The sequence below is a fragment of the Peromyscus californicus genome, unplaced genomic scaffold (assembly GCF_007827085.1).
Source record: "Peromyscus californicus insignis strain IS unplaced genomic scaffold, ASM782708v3 Scaffold_8__1_contigs__length_139910024, whole genome shotgun sequence".
NCBI classification, from domain to species: domain Eukaryota; kingdom Metazoa; phylum Chordata; class Mammalia; order Rodentia; family Cricetidae; genus Peromyscus; species Peromyscus californicus.
The window spans coordinates 86,372,989-86,400,407 of NW_026294606.1; the positions used below are offsets into that span (position 1 = coordinate 86,372,989).

Consider the following 27,419-nt stretch of genomic DNA (forward strand, 5'->3'; position numbering starts at 1 on the left):
CTGACAGTTTGGTAAAAAAGGTAAATTGGGAGTTCTACTGAGGGCTCATTGTTCAAGCATTTGTCATATTTGGGAAATTTCTCAAGAGTCCAATGTTAAAGGAGTATCAGCATGGGGGAAAAGCTTAACATATGAACATTTGTCTAGAAGAATCAATTGACTCGTGACTGATTATTAACAAAATGTCAGAACGGTGCCAATATGTATGTCTAAACTTTGCTCAGTTGTTCTGCTGAGGAAAAGATTGGAAGCCTCAGCTGGCAGGTGGTGGCGCACGCCTTTAATCCCAGCATTCAGGAGGCAGAGCCAGGCGGATCTCTGTGAGTTCGAGGCCAGCCTGGGCTACAAAGTGAGTTACAGGAAAGGCACAAAGCTACACAGAGAAACCCTGTCTCGAAAAACAAAAAAAAAAAAGAAAGAAAAAGAAAAAGATTGGAAGCCTCAGGCAGACAGACTCCAGCCTGGAGCAGGAAGAACCTCTTGGTGGGGAGCCAGACATTCTAAAGGAAGCATGTATGTCTGTGCACCACACCTGTGCCTAGTGCCTAAGGAAGCCAGTAGAAAGCATCAGATTCGCTGGGGCTGGAGTTACAGAAGCTGCCATATGGGTGCTGGGAAATGAACCCGGCTCCTTTGGAAGAACAACAGAACTTAACCACTGAGCCATATCTCCATCCCCTCCTTCTGTCTTTTAAAACTGTAATAGTTAACTTTAAATGTTTTTATTTTATTTATTTATCTTGGGGTCAGGGGTACACAAAAGGTCAGCGAACAACTTGTGAGAGTCAGTTCTCTCTAGTGATGTGGGATCTGGAAATCAAATTCAGATTGTCAGGCTCGGTGGTTAAGTGCCTTTACTTGCTGAGCCTCCTCACCAGCCCATGTCATTCCTTCATACTTCTCAGAGCTATGTTTGCTAAGAAATCATTTTCCTTCTTCCTTCTTCAGAATCCCAAAATTCTTCTCCTTGATGAAGCAACCAGGTGAGAGTATGTCTGTGACGTCAGTAATCATGTTAGAGTTGTCTAATATGTGTATCCATGTTGGAGGGTGTCTCAGTGATGTGTGTGTGTGTGTGTGTGTGTGTGTGTGTCAATAATGTGGGCAGCCATGTATGCAGCTCTGACATCTCTGCTTCCTCTTGTGTGTGACCTTGTCTGTTATAGTGCACTGGATGCTGAAAATGAGCATCTGGTACAGGAGGCCCTCGACCGGCTGATGGAAGGAAGAACAGTGTTGATCATAGCTCACCGCCTGTCCACCATTAAGAATGCCAATTTTGTTGCTGTCCTTGACCAAGGAAAAATCACTGAACATGGGACACATGAAGAGCTGCTTTTGAAGCCCAATGGGCTTTACAGAAAACTAATGAACAAGCAGAGTTTTATGTCAGTATAATGGATCAGTTTCTGGAGCTGTCAAAGTACGCAGCCTGTAATCCCAGCTGTTGGGAAGCTGGAGCAGAAGGATTGTGAAGACTTCATCATGTACATAGCAAGACCCTCTCTGAAAACAAACAAAAACAAAACAGTAGTTACTGAGAGACTTTAAAACCATTGGAGAAAAACAGATCTTAAGAGACTGTGTGAAACCTGTGGATCATACTTCAGTTATTTGAAACATGCCTATTTTCCACAAAGAATGTAAAATCCTGTTTTTAGATGTGCCCGTCCTCTCAGATCTTCTTCGTCAGTTTTAAAACTGTCACTTTCTAAACTTCTGAAACACTGAAGTTGCTGCAGGTTTGGAATGTTCGTCAGCTTAGCACAGCCCCTCACTTCCTTTGCCAGGGTCGAGCTGTCAAGTCAGGTGACAGCTTTAAAAGGGAATTCTAAACTAAAGGCCTGACTGCTTTAAGCCAGGTTGTCAGCCACTGAGGCACCTGCCTGGGGCCACTGAGGGAAAGCTTGCCTTGTCTGTCCCCCACATCTCAGGGGTCAGAGCTCTGGAACACCATAGGCTGCAATGGTCAGGGTATGCAGCACGCAGCACCAGGGCGTGTGAGGGCCTGATGTGTTTTGCCAAAGGAGGAAGTCCCAGTCTGTAGACAGAAACACTTCTATTTTTTTATTCGCTTCCTTGTTTTATGACTCCTTTTGAGAAGCAAGGTACAAATGACCAGGTATTAGCAACAAAAGTGAATGGAAATCAATTTTACATTTGTTGGAGCATGTATTTTGGAAAAAAAATACCTGTTTAAAATAATATGTAATTCTCAGATATATTAATTATAGTTTATACTTTACATTTTCACTAATAAGGCTGAATCTGAGTAATTTTCAGCCTTGAATATGGTGACTCTTTGGCCTCAGTAGCAGAAGCACGATGACAGAAGGAACATTGTCTTTTTTTTTTTTTTTGGAAAGCGTTGTAATAAGACACATACTGTCTTGCTGCTGTGGCAAATGTGGCTACCCTGCCGAGCGCAAGAGAAGGTATAACTGGAGTGCCGAGACTGAGAGGAAATGCTGCTGGGACCGGGCAGATGAAGCACCTAAAATTTGTTTATCATAGAATCAGACATGGATTCTGTGAAGGAACGATCTAAAGCCAAGAGGTTGCTGGTGCAGCATCCAGTTCATCTTGAAGATTTCAACAATCAGTCATGAAACAATTGTTCTGGTTTAAAGAGGAAAAACCAAGCATGGCGGCTCACACCCCTAACCCCGGCACCTGGGAGGCCAAACCCTGCATTACAGTAGTGAGTTTGAGACCAGCCAGGACATGAGACCTAGTTTCAAAGACATTTGAACAAGAGTTTGAAAGTCCTGCCCTATGGGATATGTGGAACCTTAACATGGCACTGCCCTATACAAGGAGATGGGTAGTCTTTTCTTAACATGGCACTGCCCTATACAAGGAGATGGGTAGTCTTTTCTCCTGTGCTTGTAGTTTTAGTCACCCACAGTGTCTCCGTTCTTACAGATTTGCCACATTTTTTTTTTGGTATCAGTGCTATTAATTGGATGTTGCCTCAAGAAAAAGTGCTTTTTTATGCTGGTGATGTAGAGCCCGAGGCATAGCTACACTGAGAGTTAAATGGATACCCCTGCTGTGCCCATTTGCCTCTGGCCATACTGGAAGAAACCTCTTCATGAGAAGCACAGACTATCACAGTTTATGATACTTGATGAGTAAGACAGGCTCTCTGGATGCGTGTAGTGGTCTCTGAGTTAGTAAACAGCACATCTGTGACAATCACCTCCATTGTCCACATGTTTATTCAACTTGAAGGGTGGTTCTCAGAAGACAAAACAGCCGCCGATAGGTTGGTGGGAAACCCCTTTGCTCCATGGATGTATTTAAAAAACTGAATTGAGTCGTCACACTTTATTTCTTAATATGTTTGTCTTTAACATTTTATATCAGATTAAAATGTATAGTGAATTTAATCTGTCTGTCTGTTACAGATTGAGCCCCACACATGCCAAGCACTTTCCCACTGAGTTATATCCATATCCTCAGCCTCGTCTATCACTTCTTTTAAAATTTTGGTTTTTTTTGTTTGTTTGTTTGTTTTGTTTTTTCGAGACAGGGTTTCTCTGTGTAGCTTTGCGCCTTTCCTGGAACTCACTTGGTAGCCCAGGCTGGCCTAACTCACACAGATCCGCCTGGCTCTGCCTCCCGAGTGCTGGGATTAAAGGCGTGCGCCACCACCGCCCGGCTCTTTTAAAATTTTGTATATATTCAGTTTCTTCATAGAATTCGCCTTGGAGATTCAAAGAATGTTTTAATCTAACATGCCAAACACAGAGTAGTGACTACAAGTTCCATGCCTTTCCTCATCAGAGACTCTTAGCGTCCTCATTTGTTTGCTATTTATTAGCATTCTGTCCAGCTGCTCCAGTTCCATTACTAAATATTCCCTGCCCTGCCACAAGAACAGTGCTGAGGTCATGAGAAGGGACTCAGCAGTTTCTGCCTTCTAGTGTAGGAGGGGAGAGGCAGGCAAAGCTGAGCTTTACAAAAATCTGGCAAAGTAATGTGGCCAGCAAGGTGCTGGGGGGCTGTTTGGTTGGCGTGTACACGTGACATTTGGTGCTGACAGTCCCATGAGGCAGACAGACACTTAGGTGCCATTCCCCCAAGGTTTGTCACTTGTCTTAGTTTCTCATTGCTCTAATAAAATACCGTGACAAAGGCAACTTAAGGGAGAGAAGTTCCCTTGCTGTTCCTGAGGGATTCAGGCCATCATGGCTGGGAAAGCATTACAGCAGGTCAGGGGAACAACCTCAGAGAAGGTTGGACTCAGAGAAGCCAGAAGAGGGCATTCACTGGACTCTGGAGTTAGTTACAGGTGATTGGTGTATGGGTGCTGGGAACTGAACTTGCTCTGCAAAGGTGGTATATATTCTTAACCACCGAGCCATCTCTCCAGCCCCCCACACATTTGGCTTTATTTGTTTGTTTGAGATACTTATTTGTTTGGTTTTTTGAGACACAGTCTCACTATGTAGCTTTGGCTATCCTAGAACTCACTATGTAGACCAGGCTGGCCTGAACTCATAGAGATCCACCTGCCGTTGCCTCCCAAGTGCTGGGATTAAAGGTGTGTGCCACTACACCCAGCAATGATTTTCTTGAAGGGTATAATTTTTCCTTCAGCTTGCTTACCTTTCTGGGCTTTTTTTTTTTCATATCCATAAATGTAGTCATACCTATATTACCTAATCCTCACTACTCCAGCATCTCCACACAGGGAATGTTCCAGCTCACAGGTGCTGGCAAGTCATTCCAGCTCCTGCAAAGATTTATACAAGGGGTGGTTAGCAAACTTGACCTTCTGATCTACTTAACAACTTTTCGTCCACAGTGGTCTCTCAAGTAATTACGTTTTTGGTTTTTCTGTTTTTTGAGACAAGGTCTCATGTAGCCCAAGGTGGCTTTGAACAATCCTGGTCCTTCAGGTACAAGAGCAAAGCTGACCCCACCAAACCTCTTCAGACACCACCATCTCTACCTCCTACTGCTTCACGCCACTCCCAGTAAAATAGAAACAAAGGGGAAATGTTTGGGGCTTTGTAAGACTCAAAGGCAGCTAAAGAACAGGATAAACCTGTTACTTTCTCTCAGCTGGGAGAAGATACAAGGTAACTGCCAGTAGTACAAATGTGACCTCCGGGGAATATGAACAACTGGCACACTGTCCCCACCTAAAATTCACTGCCCCAGTGTTTACTTAACCATTCCCCTATTTCAGCAAAGATGCTGTGAAAGTCTACCGTGTGTTTGTTACAGTGGACACAAAGGTAACAAGTCACCCTCTCAAAGATATTTAGAAATAGCTGGCTGCAGTAGGGCACCCCTTTAATCCTAGCACCTGGGAGACAGAGGCAGGTGGATCTTTGTGAGTCAATGTCTCAAAACACCGCTCCTTCCCCCGCCCCCAAGAAAGGCATTTCGAAGCAGCTACTTGGGTCAGGTGTGGTGGCACACACTCATAATCTCTGCAGGACCAGGAGTTATTCAAAGCCACCTTGGGCTACAGGAGACTTTGTCTCAGCTACCAAAAATACCCAAACCGAAATTATTTAAGAGGCCACTGTGGACACAAAGGTCATCCCTGATCTAAGGAAGGTTTCGAGAGATGGCAGCGCTAAATTTGATGCGGGTGGACGCCTGCCAGGAAGGGCAGACAATAAAGGAAAAAGAAACTTGCGCAATGGCATCGGAGACTTTAATTCGTAGATTGTGGAGCCCAAGTGGGAAGCGGTGAAAAAGGGAAAGGCCATCGGAAGTTAAGTCACAGGAGTTCAGCAAGTAACCCCTGGGTGGTTATCAGCCCTTGATCTTTACAAACTCTAGTGCAGCCTCGAGCTTACGTTAGTTCACTAGCTGAACTAACTAACGTAACTAACTAGTGTGGGGAGCAGTGGGAAAGAAGACACACACCCCTACATGTACCGCGATCCTCCAAAACAGATGCAGGAGACTAACGTAGAGCTGTGTGTATGCCTGCCCATAGGGCTTCTACAAGGCTCTGGAAGTTTGGGGGGTGGGGGAAACGAGAGTCTCTGGGGAGAGGGGCGGAACGAAACCGCCCTCTTCGTGCCTCGGGCAGTAGGCCAAACCCATCAAAGTGCAAAATGCGACTGGGAAGCAAGAGCTGGGATCCAGAGGGAAGCGCGGACATTAGGACGAAGGCCAAGCCCGCGACCGACCGATCTTGGGGTGGGAAAAGCTCTACTGAGTGCTTGAGGAAACTGCGCGCTACAGAATCGCCACCCCACACTAGCACGGTGACTTCTTCAGCTCCGCCCGCGGACGCCTCCTTCCCCAGTCCGTGCTCCCCGCGGAGGGTCAGCTCCAGCCTGAGCGCTCCTTCTCTAGCTCTATGTCCCCGGGGGCTCTGGACTCCGAACCGCTCCAGGTGACGGCCGCATTCAAGCCACACCACGAACCAAGTGCTTCGGACTCCAGATCTCTTGCCTCCCGGTACTGGATGTGACATCAACACGTCTTTCCAGTTCCGACCCCGCCTTGCAGCTCAGCACTAACCTTTGCCATCATCGCCACGCGCCTTCCCTTCCCTAGCTGTACATCATCGCCAAGCGTCCCGCCCCACTCCTTACCCTCTACGTCATCAGTAGGCACCATCCCGTCCCCTTAGTGTTCAAGCTCCTGGCGCGCGAGGCTCTCTTTTTTTTTCCTCTCACGAGTGGAGCTTTCTCTACGTTCCCCGAAGACATGTTTCCATCCGTCTCCTCTCCGCGGACCCCGGGGCCGGGGACCCGAAGGGGTCCGCTAGTCGGAATCGGGCCGGCGTCCACGCCTAGGGCGAGCAGAAGGGGTCTGTCCCTGGGGTCTGCAGTTAGCTCGCCTGTGCTGTTCTCTCCGGTAGGCCGGCGCAGCTCCGTGAGCTCTAGGTAAGTAGGGGTTCGGCGACCAGCAGGTTCAGCTCCAAAGCGGGCAGGTGAACCGGGCAGCGGGGGAAAGCTGCCGCCGAGTTGGAAAGTAGTCACTCATGTATATTATTGCCTCCCTTCGATGGTGGCCGTCCGTTTGCACTCCTTTGCTTAACTTTTCACTGAATTCATGAATTCACTCAGTCTTCGCGCTACAGAAAAGAATGAAAGCACCTTGTGAGATCAAAGCAATGCTTTTGTAAGATAGAAACATACTTCAGATATTGTAAAGATTAAAGCAAAAGTGATTTCTTTATTATAGTGACAAAAACAGGAAAGGAAAGTTTCAGGGAGATGTTTGCTTAAAGTTGTGGTTTGATGCTGTGACATTTGGCACGAGTGATTCATTTTGGTTTGATCTAATCTTTTTGTGATCTAGTGTAGAACTGCAGCCCAGAACTGTCCGGCCGGCTTTGAAATAGGTCATGCTATGTACCCAAGGCTGGCTTTTGCTCAATCCTCTGTTTCCACTTTTCAATTAAATTATAACAAGCTAGTGCTATCATAATTTTATTTAACAGTTCCATCTTTATGTCAGGATCTCAGCATCCTTACCAAAGTCATAAGAGTCAATATACAGTTGTCCATATAGATCTGACTCATGATGAAAGCCTACAAATCCTGGCAAAATGGTTTTTCAGTGCCTAACAACTGCCATTACTATGTACTGATTGGCAGTTAAAGGACTTTGGGCCACAAAATGTGGCATTGTAACTAGGTTACATAAAACACTTTCAGAGAGAGAGAGAGAGAGAGAGAGAGAGAGAGAGAGAGAGAGAGAGAGAGAGAGAGAGATTTACTCAAACTGTTGGTGTGGTGCCCAATCCACATGTCTAGTAGAATTGTTACCCTCTTCCTCATAATACAAAAATCCAGAATCAGGTAACCTTTGTTCCAGAGGAATTTATTCTATTTCTCTTTCAAAAGTGAATTTCTGGGATGGAAAGATGGCTTTGAGGTTAAGAGCACCTGCTGCTCTTCAAGAGGATCTGAGCTCACTTTCCAACCTATAACTCCAGCTCCAAGGGTTCCAATGCCTCTGGCTTCTAGATACCTGCACTTAGGTGTATGAATATACACAATCAAAAGTAAAATAAATTTTAAGTGAATTCCTTCTGCATGAAAACAAGAAATACTGAGTCTGATTGAAACTTAATGGTTAGAAATTTATAAATCAACATCACAAAGATCTGCCTGCCTCTGCCTCCTCTCCATGCCTGGCTTTGACTTTTATCTTTTGAAAAGAGTTCTTGACAGTACTGATCTTAGAAGTAGACGTGTGCTCCTAATTACTGAGCTTGTGGTCAAAAGCCAGGCATGTTGCTTATTTTTTGTCAACAAAAACTAGAATCATCTGAGAAGAGGGAAACTCAATTAAGAAAATGCCTGTGGGTTTTTTTTCTTGATGTAGAAGGGTCCAGCCCACTCTGGGTAGAGCCATCCCTAGGCCGGTGGCCCTGGAGTGGATAAGAAAGCAAACTGATCAATCTAGTAAGCAGCATTTATCCGTTTTTCCTGCTTCAGTTCCTGCCTCCAGGTTCCTGCCCTGTGTTAGTTCCTGCCCTGACTTCTCTTGGTGACGGACTGTTAACCTGGAAGTATAAGATGAAATAAACTCCTCCTCAAGTTGTTTTTGGTCATGGTCTGTAGCACAGCAATAGAAAGCAAAGTTCTGTTGAAAATGTGCTTAATCACATAGTGCACACAAGCTAGTATCCTTCACCGTTATACCTCATCAGAGATCTCTTATGTGTAGATTCATAAAGGCTGAGATAGTGGGAAATTTCAGATTACAAGTAATATTACATGGTCTCTTTGCTTTAGAGGAACACCTACACGGATATTCCCTCACCATTCTATATCAGAGTCTGTGAACTACGACGTGAGAATGTTTGGATCGTCTCTCCCTGTTAAAATCATGGAAGCTCTGACACTGGCTGAGGGTAGGTGTCCTCTTTTCTTCTTTTTTATTTATTTATTTTAATTTATTTTTATTTTATGTGCATTGGTGTTTCTGCCATGGGTGTCAGGTCCCCTGGAACTGGAATCACAGACAGCTTTGAGCTGCCATGTGGGTGCTAGGAATTGAACCCCGGTCCTCCGGAAGAGCAGTCAGTGCTCCCAACCACCAAGCCATCCCTCCAGCTCAGGTGTCATCTTTTCATTTGCCCCTGATATCAGTCAATAACCAGGTTGAATGCAATGACATTTTGGCTTTGTCTGCCAAAGAAGTAGGCAGCCTGCTGATTTTCACTATCATTGAGACATAGGTTTGTGAAGCTGAGTAAATTATTCTAATATCACATCAAGTCATTAGTGAGTCTAAGTACGATGTGTGTAAATTTCAGTCCCCTTCAGATATCCCCCAACTTTTGAGTTGATTGGATATATGAAATTTAGCTTTAAAACAATCCAAAACGCAGTAACTTGCACTGCTGGGCGAAATAATGTTTTAAGGTCAAGTTCTGCCTCCAGTTCTGCGTGCTGTGTGGTGTCCCAAGTTCATGTGACAAGCTCACGGGGTTGTATGCAGTGCCTTTAAAGACTGCTGGCGTAAAGATGGCACAGGAGTTGGGGGGCACCAGTGACACAGGACGAGGCAGCAGTGAGAGTGAGGAGGGGGTGACAGGGAAGTGCAGACCAAGAGGCCTTCACATCTCCCCAGGTCACTTTAGTACAGGCCAGCTCTGGACCTCTGCAGTTTTCTAAAACTATGTTTGCCAAACTGCGGGTTGTGACTGAAATCATTGCAAGTGTTGAAGGGAGGTCAAATATTAGAGTGCATCTCAGCACTCACTTAATTTTCATTCATTCATTCAATTTATTGATTTTTTGAGACAGGGTTTCTCTGTGTAGTTTTGGTGCCTGTCCTGGATCTCACTCTGTAGCCCAGGCTGGCCTTGATCTCACAGAGATGCACCTGGCTCTGCCTCCCGAGTGCTGGGATTAAAGGCATGTGCCACCACTGGCCAGCTTTTTTTTTAGAGTTTGTGTGTGTGTCACTCACGTGTGCTCACAAGCACGTGGAGGTTAGAGGACAATTTTGAGAAGCCGAGATCATGAAGCTTGAACAGCAGGCACTTACGGAGCCAGCCCATTTGCTTTTCAAATGTAATTCTTATCATGAATAACAGTGGATAGAAATAGTCTCTTGTAAAAGGAATGTTTCCTGTTCCCTTCAATTTAGGTAGGCATCCTGGCTGCCAGTCCCTGGGGCTTTAGGGGTGGTAGTTTTCAGGCTGCTTACCTCTGCCATGCATTATTTTCTCTACCTGGCTTCCATCCTCACCTCCCCACTTCATTTCTGTCACTCCAGAAATTCTAACTTAGGCTGTGTTTACACCTTTCAGTGTACTTCTGGGTCATGACGCAAGTCTGTGTTTAAGCAGTACACAACCTCCACTCTAGGAATTTAAGAGAGTGAGTCCCTAGACATTGGGATCTACAAACAAAAGAGTGGTGCAACCCCCCACCCCCCCAGACAGGGTTTCTCTGTGTAGCTTTTGGAGCCTGTCCTGGATCTCGCTCTGTAGACCAGGCTGGCCACAAACTCACAGAGATCCACCTGCCTCTGCCTCCTGAGTGCTGGGATTAAAGGCATGCGCCACCACCGCCCAGCAAGTGGTGCAGACTTAAAGAACTCTCCTTCGTTATAAAATGATCACATCTGATGTGAGGTCGGACCTTCAAGGCTTGAGGGCTGAGAACTCTCCCAAGCAGGGTACTCCAGTTGAGCAGAAAGCTGTGCATAGCTTGAGTGTGATTCCACATTTTAGCTTGTTTATTTCCAATGCTGTGTGTTTTGCACCGCTGCCCTGTCTATATGCAAAGAGCAAAGCTCAAATCAATTAAGATTCTCAAGACTTTGAACACATTTGTGGAAGCTTACCACCGGTGCTTAGACATAGTAGTACGTTGACTTAGTTTTCCCTTAATAAACAATGTTCTTTGCGTTTCCTTATGATGAAATGATCTACTATATTTTTAAGGAGCTCTAGTTGAAAATCATATTCTTTTGAAGGAGTGTAGGTTGTTTTGTTTTTTTTTTTCCTTTGAAAATAGTAGTTAATGGGAGGGTTATTGTTTGCTTTATCAAATTATAAGTAATCTTTGCGGAAGTTAAATTGTTTTTGATTTTTTAGGGTAGGATGGGATAGAGGTAGATCAGACTGGCCTCAAACTCATAGAGATGCACCTGTCTCTGCTTCCTGAACGCTGGAATTAAAGGCATTTGCCACCAGGCCTAGCTGAGATTGTCTTTATAACAAAAATGAAAGAGTATTAAACATAAGCCCAAATAGTTTTTGCCTTAGGATATGTTTCTAAAGGTAATTATTAAAGCTAAATAAATCTCGTTTTGGATATTGATTATTCCTAAATATTTGGAAATTGTTATGTGACTTGCTTTTTAAAATTAATTTTATGTTATTAGTATTTATGATAATTTTATGTGTGTGTGCCTAAGTATATATGTGCACCATGTGTATGCATGAGCCTGTGGGTGTCAGAAGGGTGGATCAGATCCTCTAGAACAGGAGTTCTGTGGGTATGTGTTGCCGAGTGGGTGCTGGTAACCAAACCCAGGTCCTCTGCTTGAGCAGTAAGTCCTTTGAACCACTGAGACATCTCGCCAGCCCCTGAGTTAATGTATGTGTGCTTCTGTTACCTATTTTGATGACAAATATGGTAGAAAAGATATTGATATAAGGAGACCGACAACTCTTCATAGTCTCAATGTGAGATTAATTGTATCTTATTTTTCCCTCAGCTGACGATCAGCTCTCTGTCCACATAGATGAAGGTGGGTGGGCTTGCCTGGTGTGCAAAGAGAAACTCCTCGTTTGGAAGATTACTGTGTCGCCTGTCACCAAGGTAACGGCTCTTTAGATAACAAGTGGGGAAGAGGGGTCCCAACTGTTCTTTATTTTTGCCTTTATTCTTTAAAGTTCATGAGGGATGCTGGTCAATCTGTGTAAGCATTAGGAATTCATGATATGAAGACGAATGTGAATTCATAGTTTGTTGGGGAAAAACAAAACAAAACTGCTCCTCTTTTAATAATTTACTTTTCTTGATGTCTTTAGTTTCTTCCTTCTCAAAAAATGCCCTGCAGCCAAAATAAATGAGCATGAGCTTGAGATGTTATTGTCTTCATGGGCTCTGGATCATGTGTCCTTCTCCTTCCTGCTCTCCAGACTTGGTTTTCCACACTGTGTTCTCTCGGGTCTGCAAGCTGCCCTGATGTGATCAGCCTTCTCCTTCTTGCAGTTGAGGTTTTTCTGGAGGACCAGCTCCATCCACCCACCACAGCATCCTGCACCTTGTCATGTACCACACTGTGCTGAGTGTTTTCTGCATCTTAATGAAAGTCCAACGGGGTTTCAGAGCCTTCATCATGTGTGAGGGAATACTTTCAGCCTTGGAAGCCTCATGAGAGTGGGGGTGGGGAGAGTGGTGTGTGCATGTGTGCATGCACGTGCCCATATTCCCACACACTGAGAATGTAGATTCCTGCCCTGTGAGTTATTCTGACCATCCATCTCTCTCCTGGGGTAACTCTCCTCTTTGCCTCTAAAGACCCTGGAAAGGGTTGTTGCTTAGTGGTTTAGACTACTTGTTGCTCTTCCAGAGAACCCCAGTTCAGTTCTCAGCAGCCACCTGGTGGCTCACAAATATTTATAAGTCTAGTTCCAAAGGTATCCAATGCCTTCTTCTGGCCTCTATAGGCACCAGACATACCTGTAGTGAACATACACACATGTAAGCAAAACACTCATGTATATAAAATAAATTTTAAAAAATTAAACTAAACAGCCCAATGTGGTGGTGCATGCCTTTAGTTCCAGACTCGAGAGGCAGAGACAGGTCAGGTGGATCTTTATGAGTTCAAGGCTAGCCTGGTCTACATACCGAGTTTCAGGACTCCTAGGGCTATATATATATATAGACCCTGTCTCGGGAAAAAACAAAAAAAAAGATAATCCTGGAAAATCAGCACAATATGTTCTCCCTCCAAGTTCTTATTGTCTCTTCCTGCTTCAGACTCCAAAATGATTAGCAGGTGGGGAGAAGAGGGGCCATGCCATTGGCTAACATCAACTTTGGATAGGAATGGCTTAAGGTGTAGGGGAGGAATTAAAATGTTGCCCTTCCATGTAGAATAAATATAGACCTTGCAGCCCCAATCCTCAGCCTGTCTTAAGAATCCCCAGCATTGATGAGGGGACCAGACTCAACCAACAGGTTCCTTAGGTTCCTTCCCTGCACAGAGAGCCCTTCTGCCTTCCTTATCCTTCAACCATTCTGTTTTAAAGCAAAATCTATATTATTTGCACTTAATAAAATTCGAAGCTGTGAGAATGTTCAGGGACCACAGTGCTGGACAGTTTGCCTAAGCTGCCCACATACTAAGAACTGAGCATGCTTTTTTTCCTAGGCTGGAGTCAGGTGTGCGCTTTGTAGGTTAACCTTGGGCTGTCAGCTCCTAACAGTGGGACCATCAATGAAGTCTGTAATAGTCTCTCAGCAGCCTCCTTTCAAGCACGTCTTCCAGCTACTGTCACTACCTTGTAGGTCATTGTTCCACTGGAGCTCAGGGCTCCTTCCTCCCTAAAGCTTGGTGTCTCCAGACTTGCCGTCCTCCCTCAGATTAGAAAGGATGTGTATGCTTAGAAGTAGCAGTGAGGGAGAATTCTTAATGTACTGAGTTAGCAGAGCGAGTCAATGTTCAGCTGCAAGCCTAAGAAGTAGTTTCAAGGAAACTTGGTATCATTTCTCTTTGGCCATCATAATTTTACATGTCAAATCAGTTATACCTCAGCTGGGAAAATTTTGCAGGATACCTGGTCACTTCTCCTAACACAGTGGTTCTCAGCTTGTGGGTTGCATCCCCACAGGGCTCACGTATCTGATATCCTGCTGATTAGCTATTTACATTACGATTCTTAACAGTAACAAAGTTACAGTTATAAAGTAGCAATGAAATAATTTTATGGTTGGGGGTCATCACAGCATGAGGAACTGTGTTAAAGGGTCGCAGCATTAGGAAGGTTGAAAACCACTGCTAACCAGTTGAGCCCTCGGCCTAGTATGAGCACATAGACTAGTTCATACAGAAGTCCATTTTAGCATTTGTGTATTCCTGCCTTTGTGTCTCTTAAGATTCTCTGTTGTACCTGATCAAAAAGAGCTGTGAAAAGAAAGGATATTGTAAAATAGTGTTCCAGCCATGAATTCATATGAAATATACAGAAGAAACAAAGAAGTCAGAATAAACAAACTGGGTTGAAGGTGAAGGTTTTTCTGTTTGCATTTGTCTTGCAGTTATCTGTTTGCAAAGAACTCCAGCTGCCCCCTAGTGATTACCACTGGAGCGCTGACCTGGTGGCACTCTCTTATGTTGCAACCTCAGGTGAAGTACATTCCGTTCAGGTAGGTGACTTAAAAGCTGATTGAAGGGGCTGGGAAGATGGCTCGTGGTTAAGAGCCTGTATAACTCATGCGGAGGACATGGGTTCAGTTCCCAGCTCCCTCCCTAGGTGACTCAGGACTGTATGTAACTCCAGTTCTAGGAGATGTGACAATCTTTTCTGACCTCTGCAGCTACCTGCAAGCAGGTGGTGAACACACAGACAAGCAGATGTACACACGTACATGTAATTTTTTAAATCTTTTTTTAATAAAGCTGATTGAGAGCCTGGTGTGGTGGTGCACACCTTTAATCTCCACACTGGGGAGGCAGAGACAGATCTCTGTGAGGTCAAATTTAGCCTGGTCTGTATCAACTTCCAGGCCAACAGGAGCTTTGATGAGACCTTGTCTCAAGCAATACCTTTTCTAAAATAAGAAAATGAAACAAGGTACAGACTGAGGACTTACATCCAGAATACAGAAAAGTCACAAAGCAAAGTTTGATGAGGAAACAAGCAATCCAATGTAAAAACAGACAGGTGGCCCAGAGGTCCACAGCACCTAAATGTTCCTGCAGAGGACCCCAGTTTGATTCCCAGCAGCCACGTGGTGGCTCACAGTAATCTGTAACTCCAGTTCCAGGGAATCATCATTTTGATCCTCAAGACCAAATTCAGAGTTTGGAGTTGGAGGGGGGGCGGGGTGGGCTCCTTTTAGTCCACAGTTAGGGGGCGGGGTGAGGGGGTCATATGTCTTCTGACTTCCACAGGCACCAGACATGTACATGATGCATATATGTACATGCAGGCAACACTCATACACATAAAATATATAAATGAAAGAAAGAAGAACAAAACAGGGCAAGGTCTTCATTAGACATTTACTTTACCGAGAGTCTGGGTGTGGCAGATAAGCACATGAAGAGCTGTTTAGCATCATTGCCATTGGAACAGTACAGACAACACACCCGTGACCACTGCTCTACAGCTAATAGAATGGCTATAATGAGCCTGACACTGCTGAATGAGACAGGATGTGGAGCAGCTGGAACTCCTGGGTGGGATGTAAAACTGCATATTCTTGGTTTCCAGTTTCTTATAAAGTGAGAGTACACATGCCCTGTGACCTAACAGTCCATTCCTGGCCATTTCTCTTAAAAAAATGAGAAATATATACATATTATTAAGTTTCTTAAGACATTTTTGTATATAGCCTAGCTTGCTTGTTTGTTTCAAGACAGGGTCTTACCATGTGGCTCTGGCTGTCCTGGAACTCACTGTGTGGATCAGGCTGGCCTTGAACTCATGAGATCCACATGCCTCTGCCTCCCAAGTGCTGACATTAAAGGCATGTACCTCTACCCTCTACTGTAGGGTCTATAACCTAGCTTTAATTGGCTCTCCTCCACCTCCCTGCTCCTTATCCCTGCTTCACCCCTCCTACCCTCAGATCACATGTGTTCTATTACCAGCCCCATCCCCCTTAGCACCTCTTTTATTCTCCCCCATTTTAATTTTCTGATCTCTGTACGAACTCACTGCCACATGAATAAAAATATGTAAGAAGTAAAAGCTAAGATTCACATGTGAGTGTTTCACATACAGTGTTTATCTTCCTGAGCCTGGGTATCTCATTTAATGGAATATTTTCCAGCTCTGTCCATCTACCTGCAAATTTCATAATTTCATTTGAGAAATGAAAACACAAAAAGTCACTTGTGTTATAGCAGTTTTATTTGCAATGTTGAAGCTGAAAACAACCAGTGGGTCCTTTAGCAAACAACTCGTGCAGTGACCCAGAGAAACCTCAGGGAAGCTGTGGTAGAGAAGCAGGGTTGGAATTTAGTCTGTTCTGCTGTCTGACATTCTCAAAGTGCCAGATCTACAGTGATGGAATGGTTGCCAGGGTAAAGCAGGGAAGGCATGACCATCAGGGGTCAGCATTAGGAGGTCTGGGATGACAGAACTGTTCTGTACCCTTAGGGTGGGTGATTACACCATCTACACATGTTAAAATTCACAAAACCTGAACAGAAAGGTGAAGGCGGTGTTACTGTTGCTTAATCTTAAAAGTAAAGAATTTTGATGGGCATGATTGTACACACCTTTAATCCCAGTACTTGAAATGTAGAGGCAGTCAGATCTCTATGAGTTCAAGGGCAGCCAGTGCAACATAGTGAGACCGTCTCTAAAATAAATGAATATGTAAAATAATAATAAAAGTATTATAAAAACAAGCAAGTCTTGTTTTCACAGTGTCATAATGTCATAGGCACCTGGGTTCGAGGCCTTCTTCCATTGTTGCTGTTGACTGTGGTTTGTTTTAAGGCTGTTGCTGTCATGGTTGCTACCAAAGAGGGGTCCATCCGCTACTGGCCCAGCCTCGCCAGGGAAGACACCTACTCAGAGACCTGTGTGGATTTGGGAGGCGAGAAGATGTGTAGGTTCCTGACAGCAGTGCAGGTGTGTATGAGGAGAGCTGTAGTGTGGACTGGTAGGGAGAGCTGAAGCTGGATGTGGATTCTGAACAGCTACAGGGACCTGGGAGGCATAAAGGAAAGGCAAGGAAGAGAAGAGGGTGAGGGCTGTGGTATGAACTGGAGCAGGGAGGCCTTTCAGTGGGGCAGTAGGATGTTGGTTCACTCCCTTTAAGTATTTTACAAAAGTAGTTATTACAAACTCTTGGACAAGCCGGGTGCACACCTTTAATCCCAGCACACTGGAGGCCGAGGCAGGTAGTTCGCATAGAGAACTCATCTCTTTGAGTTCAAGGCCAGCCTGGTCTACAGAGCTAGTTCCAGGACAGCCAGGGCTACACAGAGAAAACAAACAAACTCTTAGACAAGCTAGGCCTGGTGGTGTATAACTTTAATCCCAGCACTCAGGAGGCAGAGGCAGGCAGATCTCTGTGAGTTCGAGGACAGCCTGGTCTACATATAGAAACCCTGTTTCAAAAAAACAAGCAAGCAAGCAAATAAATAAATAAATAGAAGGAAACTAACTCTTAGAGACTGGGAGAATGCTTTTTGGTGTCTACTCTGCAGTTATGGAAGAAATCTGGGGCTGGGGTTAGGATTTGGTCAGCAGAGTACTTGCCTAACATTCACAAGGCTCTTGATTCCATCCCCAGCATTGCTTAAACCAGATGTAATCGTGCATACCGATGATCCCAGCATTCAGGAGGATAGGGAATTCAGGGTCATCCTTGGCTACATAATGAGTTCAAGGCCACCTTGGAATGAATGCATGAGGCTGCCTTTAAAAAAAAAAAGAAAGAGAAAGAAAGAGAAATCTGATATTTGTTAAACCTACAAATGGTAAACCCTAATTTAAACCTCAGATTTTAAAAGGTGAACTTTTTTTTGTTGTAAGAATATTTCTGTATATTAATTAGTGAAAAGATTTTTTTTTTTTTTTTTTTTTTTTTTTTTTTTTTTTTGGTTTTTCGAGACAGGGTTTCTCTGTGTAGCTTTGCGCCTTTCCTGGAACTCACTTGGTAGCCCAGGCTGGCCTCGAACTCACAGCGATCCGCCTGGCTCTGCCTCCCGAGTGCTGGGATTAAAGGCGTGCGCCACCACCGCCCGGCTTAATTAGTGAAAAGATTTTAATGGAATAATAATATCTTTTTAAAATCCTCTCAGGTATATTTAAGGTAGGGGTAAGTTTTGTCTATCAAAAAAAAATTTTTTTTCAATTGAGACAAAATCTTGCTCTGCAGCCCAGGCTGGCATTAATGGTAATCCCCCTGCCTCAGTTTCTCAAGTGCTGGGATTTGAGGCATGCACCACCACACCAGGCTTTGTCACAGGTTTTTTGGTAGTTCTTGGTCCTAAGATTCTATGTATTCCGAGTTTATCTTGTGCTGTTTGTTCACAGGGAGGAAGTTTCATCCTGTCCTCCGTGGGGAGCCAGCTAATTCGACTGATTCCTGAAAGCTCAGGGAAGATTCACCAGCACGTCCTGCCCCAGGGCCAAGGCATGCTCTCAGGGATTGGCCGAAAGGTTTCTTCCCTTTTTGGGATTCTGTCCCCTACTAGTGACCTCATGGTATGTTTACAAAGAGCTGTTTATACTGAATTGAAAGTTTCCTGGAACAGTGTTACTGGTTTCATATGAATATAAGCTATTGGGTTTTGGGTTTGCTTTTTATTTTTGTGTGTATGAGTATTTGCCTGCATGTATTTCTATGCATCTTATGGTTGCCTGGTGCCTGCTGAGGCCAGAAGAGAGCATCAAATCCCCTGGAACTGGAGTTAAAGTTGTGAGCTGCCCTGTGGGTGTTGGGAATCGAACCTGGGTCCTCTTGAAGAACACTTAGGTGTTGTTGACCACTAAGCCACATCTCCAGCCCTCCTATGGAAGTTTTTTTTTTATGAGTTTTTAAGGCTGAATTTGGCCTGAAGTGTGTCTTCTCCCACACCTCCAGTTCCGTGTGGATGACTCACATTTACCCTCCTGACTTGTCCGGGAGGAAGAGAGTATAGACCTGGATCCGCCAGCTGCTTTGATTCTCGTGTGAAGCAGAACCCTTTCTCTCCATTGTTCCAAAAAGGTTGAGGTAGTGAGCTGCTGTCATACTCGAGCCTGCATTAAAGCTCAGCTCCTCAACATACTGCGTGTTCCTCACCTCAGGTGACTTGGTCACTTGTTCCCTTGAATGTCCTTTAAACGTAAACAGTATGTTTAAACACAAAATTTTCATCTTTTGACATGTCTGTTTCTGTTAATGGCACTGTCCCTTTTCTCAAGTGACTTGGGTTTCAAACCATGATGACAGTCACTGCACTTCCCTCTCTGTCGTACATCCAGTGGTTCCCCAGCTGCTTCTGGGTGCATTTCATCCCGTGTTCTGTCTCTGTCAAAGCCCTGGACCGCCTCATTGTTGGCCCTTCTTGCCCTGTAACAGGAGAAATGGGAGCACTGGGGGTTTAAACTAAAAACCACTGTGTACATTGAACTTAAACACATCTATTTCATACTAAAGCTTCTACTCATCATACAAATAATGCCCATGTCTAATGCGTGTCCTCCCTGCTGGGCTCCCTTCAAGTGCTAGACTCAAAAGCTATGAACATCTCCTTGACTCACCAGGTTTATAGACACACACTCAAGACTCTGCTGTGGTTTCTTTAAAGAGTTCTTACATATAGTTCCAATTTAATAAGACACTGGTTCTCTGAGGACTCTCACTTTCCCATCTTCCAATTCTGCTCTTTCCAGCTCTGCTCTTCCCAGGCCTTTCCTTTGGAGATTCAGCCTTATTTTCAAGGTCTGTTTCAGAGTTACTCCTTCCTACAGAGCCTGGGGGAAGATTTATAGTCAGAAAGCTGTAAAACACATGAAGTTGGACTCAGTCTCAGCATGACCCCCTTCTCTCTGCACAGCTGGCCAGTGTTCTGTGGGACAGAGGAAGATCGAGTTTCTACACCCTGACAAGTTCAAACATCTGTAAATGGGAACTGGATGATTCTTCAGAAAAACAGGCTCACAGTTGGGATATGCACAGAGCCCTGAAGGAAAGCATTACTGATGCTATTTGGGTGAGGAATAGTAATGGCTATTTCTGGCTTGATTTATGGTGTGTAACTGTGTTTATTCCTTCTTTGTTTTCTTTGAGACAGGGACTCACTCTGTAGCCCAGGCTGGTTGTGAACTCTTTTAAGTCCTTCTGCCTCAATCTCCCAAGTACTGGGATTATAGATAAGCATTGCCACAGCCATCCCATCTGCCTCATTGAAATATATTTCCATGTAATAAGTAGTGTGTGTGTGTGTGTGTGTGTGTGTGTGTGTGTGTGTGTGTGTGTGTGTGTGTGTGTGTACATACATATAGCTACTAAATAAGTATAACTGGGTGTTCAATCCCTATCTGTAATAGAAATCAGTGTTTAATTTGCTAATTTGTGGGGTGGCAAGACAGTTTCATGTCACTCAGGCTGGCTTCAAGCTCACTATGTAGTTATTCTCCTGCCTTCGCTACCTATGCAGTAGGGATATAATCATGTGCCACCCTACCCAGCTGACCTCATTTTTTTTTTTAAGACAGAGTTGCCAGGTGGTAGTGGCACATGCCTTTAATCCCAGCACTTGGGAGGCAGAAGCAGGCGATCTCTGAGATCGAGGCCAACCTGGTCTATAGAGCAAGTTCCAGGACAGGTTCCAAAAGCTACACAGAGAAACCCTGTCTTGAAAAAGACCAAAAAAAAAAAAAAAGACAGGGTTTCACTAGACAGCTCTGCCTGTCTTGGAACTTACTATGTAGACCAGGTTGGCCTTGATATTAGAGAGATCTGCCTGTCTACTATCACAGCTGGCTTGGTTTGCTAGTTTTTAAGTGTTCATTGCCCATGGATGCAGCACTTTTCCAGGTGCTGGGTGTTCAGTGCGTGGAAAGAAAGACACAGTAATTACTGGGAGCTTGCTTACACTTTGCTATTTCCATTTAGGGATCTGAAAGTAACTACGAAGCTATTAAAGAAGGGGTCAACATTCAGTATTTGGACTTGAAGCAAAACTGGTAAGCAGCTAACTTGTCCTAAAGAAGTTGGATAACGAGTTGACATCTTTGTGGTGACGTGTGCCCTGCTGCTGCTCTGCTGGCACTGCTCTTCTCAGTGTCTGCTAAGCCTCTGGGTGGTCTGCTGTTCCTTACATAGTGATGCTGGTTCATGTGGGAAATTGAAACATTCCTCAGCTATAAATGGTCTATTCCTGTCCCTGTTAGACCTGAAGCTTCTTGGCTTGCACAGCTGGACCAGCTTTGTCTTTATTCCATCTTAAGGCCAACACCTCCTCCTTTCTGTTGCCAAGGGAGTCCAGAACAGTAGTCTCCCTGCTCTCTATTGGAGACCTCGGGTTCTCATCAGTGTCAGTGAAGGAGCTCTTGTACCCTGTAGTCAGCGGCTAAGCTGTCATGAGGCCGTGTCCCTCCAGTGCAAGCCAGACTCAGCATGCTTATGCTTGGAGTGAGGTTCCTCTTAGCAGCAGTTCTCAGGCAGGCCTTGACAGCTCAGGAAGGCTGAGGCAGGAGGTTCCTGGCCAGCCTGAGCAATATACAAGACCCTATTGCAAACAAAGAAAATTGAAGACTTTTTTGTTGCCTTTTTTGAGACAGGGTCTCACTATATAGCCTTGGCTGACATGGAGCTCACTATGTAGACTAGGCTGGCCTCAATTTCAGAGCTGCCTGCCTCTGCCTTCCAGAGTGCTGGAATTAAAGGTGTGTGCCACCACACCTGGCATTTAAAGACTTCATGTTTCAGAGTCGTGTTTACTGTGTCCTGGTTTTGGTATAGTACAGTTGGTATACGTGTTTCTCAGAAGGGTGTTACAGTTGTCACAATGATGTGTGGTTCTCTCACTGGCACTATTGAGACCCTTAGCATGTTTCTCCGCAGTATTTGAAGATCCTGTAAAAGCTACCAAGGAGGTAGAATGATAGTGTTTCCTTAATTTCTACAAGCATTTTTATTAAAGACCATACTTGTTTTCATTTATCTGACTTTTGGAAATTTAGGGTGTGGCCCTCTGGGCTTGCCATAACCTTTTTAGGTTGAGAATGAGGAATAAAGCATGCTTAGGTGTTGCTGCTCTGCGACTCCACTCTTCTGTGACCCAAGTCCTTGAGAAACTTGGAAAGCACTCTTGTTCTCTGTCTTCTTGATGACTGTTCTCTCTGTCATGAGCTCTCATTAATTGGAATGCATGAGGTTTCTTCTGTGTGAGAACATCATGTCTCCTTTGTCATCATTGACTCTTACTGATAATTTGCTGTTTTTTCCATAGCCACAATCTGAGCTTACGTGTTCAGGTGAGCAGACTTAGGAATTTTTATTGGATTACTACTGATAAGGCTGAGCTTTCTTCATTTTAGATATAAACTTAGGGTTGTTTTGTTTTGTGACAGTCTTTCTTTTAGCATGTTAGCCTTAGGCTTGGGATCCTGCTGACTCAGTCCCCAGAGTGCTGGAATTACAGGCATGTGCGATCATGCCTGACTTGAGATTTTCCATTTCAGTTTATTAATGTGTAGATTCTCTTTTATTTTACTTTTTTAAAAAATTTTTATTTCATGTGCATTGGTGTTTTGTCTGCATGTATGTCTGTGTAAGGGTGTCAGGTCCCCTGGAACTGGATCCACAGACAGCCATGAGCTGCCATGTGGGTGCTTGGAATCGAACCTGGGTCCTCTAGAAGAGAAATCAATGTTCTCAACTGCTGAACCATCTCTCTAGCCCCAATGTGTAAATTCTTACATAAACTATTTGTCAAAGTTTTACTGATCTGTAAAATTGTGATTATGTACCTATGTTCCTATTGTTGTCACTACCTAAAATAACTTCATGGATTTTTTGAGGGGGGTTGTTTTGAGACGAGCTTACTGTGTAAGTGTGGCCTGGGAACTCACGGAGATCTGTCTGCCTCTGCTTCCCAAGTGTGGGTTTTTGTTTTTAATGATTTACATTCTCTCTCTCTCTCTCTCTCTCTCTCTCTCTCTCTCTCTCTCTCTCTCTCTCTCTCTCTCTCTCTCGTGTGTGTGTGTGTGTGTGTGTGTGTGTGTGTGTGTGTGTACATGCAGAGGCCTGAAAACAGCATCTGATCCCTTGGAGCTGGAGTTTCATGATTGGGATCCTCCTGATGTGGGTGCCAGGAACTGATCTCAGGCCCCCTGGAAGAGTAGTCCAGGCTGGCCTTGAACTCCAGGGCCTTCTGCCACCATGCCCCAAGTAATAGAATTACAGGTGTGTGCCACCATCCATGCCTGATTTTAATTCTGTGAGTCTTGCTAAGTACATATAGTCATCTTTTTTTGTTGTTTGTTTTTGTTTTGAGATAGAATTTCATTGTGTAACCTTGGCTATCCTAACTAGTTCTGTAGACCAGACTGGCTTCAAACTCACAGAGATTCACCTGCCTCTGCCTCCCAAATGCTGGGACTAAAGGCGTGTACAACCGCTGCCTGGCAGCGTATAGTCCTCTTAACCATAGTCATGACATAGAACAGAGCTGGGGGTGTTGCTCAGTGGTAGAGCAGTATCTACATACAGGCAGATTTTGAACCTCAATAAGGGGCTGGGGGAGAAGGTAGGGAAAGAGATCACCTTTCCTCCAAAATTCCTTTGTGCCCCTGAAAGTCATTCATCTGTTCTGTCTTCAAAGTTTTGTCTTTTTCAGAACTGTGTATAAATGAGTCATGCATTGTAAATACAGCTTTGATGTGGTGGATGTAAAACTGATTCAGAAATTTCTTTGTTTTCATTGCTAAATAATATTCAAGAGAATATATATATATATATAGAGAGAGAAACCAGGATTTATCTACTCATCAGTTGAAGACATTGGGTTGTTTTCAGGTTAGCTACTGTAACAAAGCCAGTGTAAACATTTACATGAAGGCAATTATGAGAATATTTTTTTTCTCCCTTGGGTAAATATGTAGGTGCAGGGCTCTAGCATGTATGGTGAATGTATTTAATTTTGTAGTAATCTGGCATACTGTTTACAAGAAGCCTGCAGGGTGTGGTGGCACATGCCTTTGGAGCTCTGTGAATTCCACAACAGCCAGGGCTATATAGTGAAACACAGTCTCAAAGAAACAACAACAAAACACACACACAAGAAGCCTGCCTTTTCCCCCCTCTTATCTAGTGATGGGCTCCTGGTTTTGGCAGCAGCGTGGCACCTGGGAGACAGTCCCTGCCTCGTCTATTACTCCCTGATAACAGTGGAAGACAATGGTAACCAAATGTCAGATACCGTCACCGTAGAAGTTACTCAGTACAACCCACCTTTCCAGGTAAGTAAAGTCCCACAGAAGCCACCACATCAGCCTCCTTTATGACCATTGGTGTCTTTTAAGGTGTCATTTGCAGGACTTGGAAATACTTTCAGATATTATTGCTTTTTTGTTTTTCTGTCTCATTCTTGAAAGATGACAATGAAGGCAGCCAGCGGCCAGTCCTCTGACTCTTCTGCTGTAGCAGCTCTTTACTGAGTAGGAAGGAAGTTTGATGGTGAGGTGCATGGAGAAGTACTTGGATGCAGATTTTGGTGTGTGTGTGTGCGTGTTGTATTTGAGATAGGGTCACTCTATGTAGCCCAGTGTGATTTGGAGTGTGTGTGTGTGTGTGTGTGTGTGTGTGTGTGTGTGTGTGTGTGTGTATGGTATTTGAGATAGGGTCTCTCTGTGTAGCCCTGTCTGACTATGTAGTCAAGATCTTTCTGTCTCTTGTCTCCCAAGTTGTTGGTATTATAGGTGTGTGCCACCCTGTCTTCCTGGGGTTTAATTTTGAGACACTTATATTCTGGAAGAATTCCATGTGCCTAGGGAATGGCTCTATTTACATATTCTACAAAGTAAGTCACCGGAAGATAGTTGCACTAGTGCTGAGTATGTAAACAGCAATTAAACACACTATCTAGTAACTGATACTTAGCCGGGGAAGCTATGGCAGCTGTGCAACATACCCCTTAACCTTATGTAGCATTTAATTCTCTTTAATCTTTATTATTTATTTGAGACAGTGTCTCACTATGTAGCTCTAGCTCACCCTGGAATTCACAGAGTGCTGCTTGCCTCTTCCTCCCAAGTGCTGGTGTTAAAGGTGTGTGTAACCATGCCTAGCCTTTATTTATTTGCTTTTTTATTTATTTATGGGAGGGGCGTATTTGCACATGCATACAGATGTTTGTAGAAGACAGAGACAGTTGATTGTGAGCCACCCAACATGGGTGCAGGGAATTAAACTTGGGTCCTCTGCCAGAGCAACAAGCTTTCTTAACCATGGAGCCATTTCTTCTGCTATTAAGTCTTTATTCTTAATATACTTGCTTATCTGAATCCCATAAGAAAACCTGTTGATGGGGTTGGGGATTTAGCTCAGTGGTAGAGTGCTTGCCTAACAAGCACAGGGCTCTGAGTTCGGTCCTCAGCTCCAAAAAAAAAAAAAAAAGAAAACCTGTTGTTCTTTTATTTCTAAGTAGAAGAAACCTTACCATGTGTTTCAATTTAGTATAATTGGAAATTATAACTCATTTAATTTTTTTCAGAAAGTGCAAAAGAACATAAAGAAAAAACATTCTGCAGTCTCACTTTAATGAAATGCTTTAAAAATTATTTTAGGGGATTAGAGAGATGACTTAGTGATCAGGAGCATTTGCTGCTCTTGCAGAGGACCCAAGTTTGGTTCCCAGGTGGCTTATATCTACCTGTCACTCCAGCTCAATGGGATCCAAAGCTTCTATCCTCTGTAGGCACCTGCATTTGTGTGCAAATACCCACTACAGGCACACATATACACATTGAAAATAATTTTTATAAAATTTTAATACTTCTTTAGTAAATAGTTGGTGATTGTTAGTATATCCTAATTTTGTGTCTAGTGAGTTCTTATTGTATTTCTTCCTCTGATTTTATATGTGAACAAATAAATTCAATTGTCTTGTATGTGAGTTTGTTTGGAGGCTTCAAGCTTGCTCTATGTAGGCTTGTATGTGATACTGGATGGTAAAGTAAAAGCCATCCGGGTGCAGTGGCACACCCATTTCTGGAGGTGCACACCTTTTTATAGGTGGAGATGAGCAGATCTCTGTGAGTTTGAGGTCACCCTAGGGAGCTCCAGGACAGCCAAGGTACAGAGCAAGACTGTGTAAGAAAAAGAAGCCAGCCGGGTGGTGGTGGTGCACGCCTTTAACCCCAGCACAGGGAGGCAGAGGCAGGTGGATCTCTGTGAGTTCGAGCCTGGGCTATAGAGTGAGTTCCAGGACGGGCTCCAAAGCTACACAGAGAAACCCTGTCTCGAAACCCCCCCCCCCAAAAAAAAAAGAAAAGAAAAAGAAGCCAGAACCATAATGTTTTCTTTTGTATCTACCAGTTTAGATAATATAACAAATTAGAGCTTTTTGTTTCTCATTTGTTACAAGCTTCTAGTTATAATCTTTTTGTTTGCTTGCTTGATTTTTTTCAAGACAAGGTTTTTCTGGGTAGCCCTGGCTGTCCTGGAACTTACTCTGTAGACCAATCTGGCCTCAAACTCAGAGGTCCACCTGCCTCTGCCTCTGCCTCCCAAGATCTGAGATTAAAGATATTTAATCCTACTACTACTAGGGGCTTACAATCTTAACTCCATGTAAGTGTTTTAGAGTTTTGCTAGTTGCAGCTTAACAAATAATTCCTATAAGACAAATGTCTTAGTTCATTTGGGCTGTTGCAGCAAAATACCTAAGGTTGGATAATTTATAAGCTATAGGAAGTCCTGGAGGTTAGAGGTCTAAGGTAAAGGTTCCAGTAGATGTGGTGGCTTATTCCTCACTCAGCACCTTCTTGTTGGTGTCCTCACATAGAGGTGAACACGCCTACTCAGCAGAGCCTTCCTAGAGACTCCACATATTAACACAGTTGGCAGTCAGCATCTAAATTCTTGAGGGACACAAATGTCCACGCCACAGCAATGACTGTACACCTCTCCTGTGAGTGAGTCATCTTCTGCAGTGTGTTACTTTCACAAGGAAAATCAGTGAATGAGAATTCTTAACATTTTTGTGGAATGATGTCATACAAACGTGGTTGCAAAAATCACACATCGTTTTGTCTTAATTCTTACTAACTATAATCCTAAATGTACCTTTCAGTCTGAAGACCTGATTACATGTCGACTGATAGTGCCAAACTTTTCAAGCCAGATGACCTATCTCTATATGGAGAATGCCATTTTCGTGTGCTCCACAGGAACTGGGAAGTTTTCTCTTCCTCAGGAGAAAATTGTCTTTGATACACAAGGTACATGGGTAGCTACTTTAGATGAAAAGATGGTTCTTTCTCCATTGAATTGTATTTTCACCTTCGTAAAAATTCAGTTAATCGCCGGGCGGTGGTGGTGCACGCCTTTAATCCCAGCACTCGGGAGGTGGAGCCAGGCGGATCTCTGTGAGTTCGAGGCCAGCCTGGGCTACCAAGTGAGTTCCAGAAGAGGCGCAAAGCTACACAGAGAAACCCTGTCTCGAAAAAAAAAAAAATTCAGTTAATCATATGCATGTGGTATCTTTGTGGACGCTCTGGTTCTCCCTGTATGTGTCTGTCCATCCCCAATATTATACAGTCTTCAGTA

General features: G+C 44.0%; 2 protein-coding genes across 3 annotated transcripts in view; both read left to right on the forward strand.

Annotated features, from left to right (window-relative positions):
* The window catches only part of Abcb10 (ATP binding cassette subfamily B member 10), a 34,856-nt gene extending 31,464 nt beyond the window's left edge, over positions 1-3,392 (forward strand). For both annotated transcript variants that reach the window (XM_052728072.1, XM_052728071.1), the window contains 2 exons: positions 949-983; positions 1,167-3,392. In XM_052728072.1, coding sequence (XP_052584032.1) covers positions 949-983; positions 1,167-1,398 — 267 coding nt within the window. In that variant the 3' untranslated portion in view covers positions 1,399-3,392. The remainder of the gene's footprint in view (positions 1-948; positions 984-1,166) is intronic.
* A 3,180-nt stretch (positions 3,393-6,572) lies between these two features.
* Nup133 (nucleoporin 133) overlaps positions 6,573-27,419 on the forward strand; it is a 49,733-nt gene continuing 28,886 nt past the window's right edge. The window contains exons 1-10 of the mRNA XM_052727499.1: positions 6,573-6,866; positions 8,730-8,848; positions 11,674-11,777; positions 14,229-14,336; positions 16,643-16,777; positions 18,191-18,361; positions 19,699-19,854; positions 20,760-20,830; positions 23,962-24,109; positions 26,944-27,091. Of these exons, the coding sequence (XP_052583459.1) occupies positions 6,688-6,866; positions 8,730-8,848; positions 11,674-11,777; positions 14,229-14,336; positions 16,643-16,777; positions 18,191-18,361; positions 19,699-19,854; positions 20,760-20,830; positions 23,962-24,109; positions 26,944-27,091 (1,339 nt within the window). The 5' untranslated portion in view covers positions 6,573-6,687. The remainder of the gene's footprint in view (positions 6,867-8,729; positions 8,849-11,673; positions 11,778-14,228; positions 14,337-16,642; positions 16,778-18,190; positions 18,362-19,698; positions 19,855-20,759; positions 20,831-23,961; positions 24,110-26,943; positions 27,092-27,419) is intronic.